This window comes from Lucilia cuprina, chromosome 4 (genome assembly GCF_022045245.1).
Source record: "Lucilia cuprina isolate Lc7/37 chromosome 4, ASM2204524v1, whole genome shotgun sequence".
Taxonomy (NCBI): domain Eukaryota; kingdom Metazoa; phylum Arthropoda; class Insecta; order Diptera; family Calliphoridae; genus Lucilia; species Lucilia cuprina.
Genome location: NC_060952.1, coordinates 86,447,275 through 86,452,339, shown reverse-complemented (window position 1 = coordinate 86,452,339; position 5,065 = coordinate 86,447,275). Strand labels below are relative to the sequence as shown.

General features: G+C 29.3%; 2 protein-coding genes across 2 annotated transcripts; both read left to right on the top strand.

The window, feature by feature from the left end:
* Window positions 1-1,781: 1,781 nt before the first annotated feature.
* On the top strand, window positions 1,782-2,027 carry LOC124419505 (protein couch potato-like; the record flags this gene model as incomplete). Its single annotated transcript, XM_046949268.1, has 1 exon — window positions 1,782-2,027. A coding segment is annotated over one exon (246 nt), but the record flags the coding sequence as incomplete, so codon positions are not given.
* On the top strand, window positions 1,821-4,197 carry LOC111682752 (homeobox protein 5-like). The gene is made up of 3 exons (XM_046949267.1): window positions 1,821-2,066; window positions 2,127-2,467; window positions 3,048-4,197. Exons 1-3 carry the CDS (start codon window positions 2,046-2,048, stop codon window positions 4,180-4,182), a joined length of 1,497 nt encoding a protein of 498 aa, XP_046805223.1. The 5' UTR covers window positions 1,821-2,045; the 3' UTR covers window positions 4,183-4,197.
* The last annotated feature ends 868 nt before the right edge of the window (window positions 4,198-5,065 follow it).

The window sequence follows — 5,065 nt, the reverse complement described above, 5'->3', positions numbered from 1 at the left end:
CACATCTAAATAAATTTCAATTACATAGAAAATTGTCTTGTTTAAACATGTTGCTTTATACCGGTGTCTGACCATAAAATAAGTCAAGCAAGTGTATGAATATTGAATTAAATTGTTTTTGTGTAAGAATATTTTTCTATTGCTTTTGTTGTTTTGTTGGTTTTGTTTTTTATTTACAAAAGGTTTTATTTTACAAAGTAATGGTCATAAATCATTTTTTGTGCCTCTTAACTTGTTGGGCTTTACTTAACTTCCTTAAAAAAAACTAAACATAGGTACAATGTTGTTTTACAATTTAATTATTCTGTTCGAAAAATATTTTGTGGTTTTTAGTAAAAGTGTGCAACAATATTATTAAATACATTTTATAACTTATTTAATTTAGAACCCTTTAATTAAAAAAAGCAACTTAAGCAAATGTGCAGAGTATAATTATTTTTGAATACAATTTCATTTTCGTATGCAAATATCTTAATTTTTTGCAATTAAGTTTTGTGGTTTTTTCCATTCCTTTCTTTCTAACCAAATCCTAGTTAAAATGTCTTGTTAAATTGTTTATATTTTGTTAGCTTTATAATTTCTTGTGTTGCCTTTTTGCTATTTTAATTCTTTTGAAGTTTTAAGCTGTTTTAGCCACCTCATTATGCTTTAAGCATAACTAACGTAATTAGCGTTAATAAAAATGTTGCGCTTCAGCAACTTGTTACAAGTGCTTGTGGTCTTCTTTGTTGCAAAAAAAAAAAAAAAACAAACATAAAATTAAACGAAATATCTGAAGCAAAACCCATTTAGTAAAGAAAAAAACAAAAAAATTAATTCAATTACATAAGGAACCACTTGTGGAACACTAACCTTTTACTTGTACATTTAGTAAAAATTCATAATTTTGCAGAAATTTGTAATTTTCTTGTCTTGTGCAAAAGAAACTAAATATTTTCTGTTGCAGTTAGAAATATATACTTTTGTGGAGTATATTGAAAAAACTCAAGGAACTTTCTAAGGAAGTGGCATAAGAATCAATTATTAGCTCGGGTTACCAGCCAATAATTTTTATAACATATTATGAAAATATTTATGTGAACTAGAACTGAACTAGAACTGAACTAGAACTGAACTAGAACTGAACTAGAACTGAACTAGAACTGAACTAGAACTGAACTAGAACTGAACTAGAACTGAACTAGAACTGAACTAGAACTGAACTAGAACTGAACTAGAACTAACCTAGAACTAACCTAGAACTAACCTAGAACTAACCTAGAACTAACCTAGAACTGAACTAGAACTGAACTAGAACTGAACTAGAACTGAACTAGAACTGAACTAGAACTGAACTAAAACTGAACTAGAACTGAACTAGAACTGAACTAGAACTGAACTAGAACTGAACTAGAACTCAACTAGAACTGAACTAGAACTGAACTAGAACTGAACTCTGCAGAAACTTAACTCTTAAGTGGCCCACTGTAGTAACAAAATGTTAAACATTTCATACTTAATTTAAAACAATTTCAACACAAGTTCAACATCAATTTTAAAATATTTTGTAAATAATACTACATGTAAAAAGACTAGAAAAATGTTATAAATAATTTAATAATTGTTTTAAATTCTTGTGTATATTAAATAAAAGATAAAAAAATTAAAAATTGTATACGAAAAAAATGCGCTTATATTTGTGTTTAACCAAAAATTTTTTGTGTTTCCTTTATAAACAAATAATTATAATAATAAAATGTAATTCAAAAATACCAATACCATTCTTTTTATACTCTTGATAATTTATCAAAATTTTATTTCCCTTTTCTTTTTTGGATTGTTTTTTAACAAAAGACAATTATTTTCTTTCTCATAATCAACCTGTAGATTTGGGTGGGCCCTTCTTTCCGGGCGGACCCGAGCTATGGCATCATCCGTTAGCATATTCGGCGGCTGCCGCTGAATTGCCCGGAGCTGCGGCTCTGCAACATGCTACACTAGTACATCCGGCACTGCATCCTCAAGTGCCAGTGCGCTCTTATCTTTGACTAAATACAGACAAAGTTATGGAGCAGCCTATGCATCAAGTAGGTTACTAATTTAAATAAGAAAATATTTTTTTTCTATAAAATTTCCTTTTTAAACAGACTCAAATGACAATGCCGCAACATCATCAACAAACAACAGCTATACATCCTAATATGCATATGTCTGCTGCTGCCGCCGCCGCTGCTGCAGCTGCGGCTGCCGGTTTACCACCTAGTGGTGCCGCTACTGGTCCGGCTGGTGCTGCTCACCAGTCCGGTGGTCATCCATCACATCATCCTTTTTTATCAAGTCCCGCTCTAGCGAGCCCAGTTGGTTCTACAAATAATGCAACGCATCCTAATAATCCACCTTTGGCTGCCAATGCACCATGTTCGACTTTATTTGTAGCCAATCTGGGACAATTTGTTTCAGAACATGAACTCAAAGAAGTATTCTCTAGGTAAGTTTAAGTTTATGTTTTATTTTTTTTCGTATTTAGTTTTGTTCTTACATACGATTCACAAGATTTTTACATACACACTCTAACACTTGTTTAAAATGAAAGAAAATGTTGCACTTATTGTTGACAAAACATTTAAATAATAGTTTGTAAGATTATTTAGGACAATAATGCACATTTTATTTAAGAAATTTATGGAAAATATAATTTAATAATAGAGTAAAAATTTTAATGCAATTTTGTTTTAATTTTTAAAACGAAGTGATAAGTAAAATTTGATATTTTAAAAATATTTTAAAATTTTTGTCAATTTATAATTTTATAATTTTCTATTTTTGCTCTATTATTAATATTTCTTACAAATAAACAAAACTTTCAATTGTAAATGATTTCTTAAATTCATTACTCATTTATCTATTTTAATATTTCTTAAAAATATCAACACAAATATAAATTCATTATAAACACAACCTACAAAAAAAAAACAAAAATACAACCAAATTAACAATTTTTATTTATAAATTTTTTAAACAATCCTATAACAATAAAACAAAAAAAAATCAAAATACAATATGCACAGTATGCCTGGCTTTTGTCGCCTACGAATGCACACAAAAGGTACGCACAATATCACTTCTTCTTCTTCTACTACTTCCATCACTTCTTCTACTACTACTACTACTTCTAATATCACGTCCAACACACTCACTAATAATTCCAACACAACTAACACCACCACCAACAACAATATATCAACAAGTTGTAGCACAAATTCATCCAACAACACTTTAGCAGCAACTATTGGAGCTGGAGCCGGACATTTAAATAGTCTACAACAGCAGCAGCAGCAGCAAGTAACACAACAGCAACAACATTTTAACAATTATAATAATGCTGCCGGAAATGTAACCACTTTGTCGGGCGGAAATTTAACAGCAACAACTAATGCTAATCATCCTGTAGCATTTATTGAGTTTAAAGATGCAAATAGTGCTGCTGCTGCCATGCAACAATTGCAGGGCAAATATTTACTATCTTCAGATCGTGGCTCTATACGTATAGAATTTGCCAAGACCAAAATGATTAACGATGGCTCTACAACACAAATTATCAATGGTAATAATCCAGGCAATGGCAATAATAATCCCAATAAATTACTTAATACTACAATGACTCTTAATCCAACAACAATGACCATAATAAATCCACAAGCTTCTACCATGTTGACTCCACCACCACCCACTAACAATTGTCCCCAGTTGGTTATATTAAATGGTTACCCAGCAGCCACAGCTGCTGGACATCAACAAATCTTAATGGCACCACCACCGCCACCAGCTCAATTGGCTAATCATCTTCATCAGCATACACAATTTGTAAATTGCGCTGCTCCATCAGCCGCTGTAACTGCTGTCTCAATGGCCCCTGGATCTTTAGCCACTTTACAATTCAATAGTAATTGTAATAGTAATAATAATAACAATGGCACTAACAATACTAATAACAATACAACTACAACTATTTTAAATAATAATAATAATAATTTTAACAATGCAAATATAATTAATAATAATAACAATAATCGTTCTACTGCACTACCACCACAACCACCACTACCACCTCAGCCTACTACTGTTGTTGTAAATTCACTACAGCACCAACTTCATCCAATACAGCACCAAAATCATCTTTTTAGAGACGTATGTATTGTTTGATATTATTTCAAACTAAATGAAATTAAGAAACAAGAAAAAAACAGAAATATTATTTTAAAAATATTTAATTTTTTGTATATGTATATATTTTATATTTTCTTTTAGCACATTTCTTTATTTAAAATTTGCTTGCTATTTTAGTTTTTTTTTTGTAAATAAAATAATATAATTTTTCAAATTTTTGTGGCTGTCCTTTAAAATTTTTCTATACAACATAAAATATTTTTTTAACTTACTACATTTGTTGTGACTATAATGGCATTTAAATTGTTTAAATCGGTTGAAAATTATAGAAAATATGTTAATTTAACTTAAACAACTTTAAGTTATCTTAAAATTCCAAATATATATACCTAAAAGTATGCAATAAAATGTAACATTACCATGAGGAATATATTGTTTTAGCACAAGTTTTAGTTAAACTTTAATAATTTCCATATTTTTCAACCGATTTTATTGATTTATAGCTTATTTGAATCGGAACAAAGTTGACTTTTAAATTTTGGTTAATATGTTTTTATAGAAAAAGTTTAAGGTTTATAAAAAAACGAAAAAGGTTTAAGAAAAACTTTAATAACTTCTTTAATTTTGGACCTATTTTTAAGAACAATATCATATTTTATTGCGTATGAAACTAACTTTATGATTCTATAGAATAAAATTTAAAACGTTTGCTTTCAAGTTTGGGTTTATAAAAGAAAATAAGAACATTTTTAGAAAAAACTTAATAAAAGCTAAATAGTCAGAACAGTCTATAGTTCTGAACTATAGAACAGTCTATAGTCTGGACTATAGAATGGTCTATAGTCTGGACTATAGAATGGTCTATAGTCTGGACTATAGAACAGTCTATAGTCTGGACTATAGAACAGTCTATAGTCTG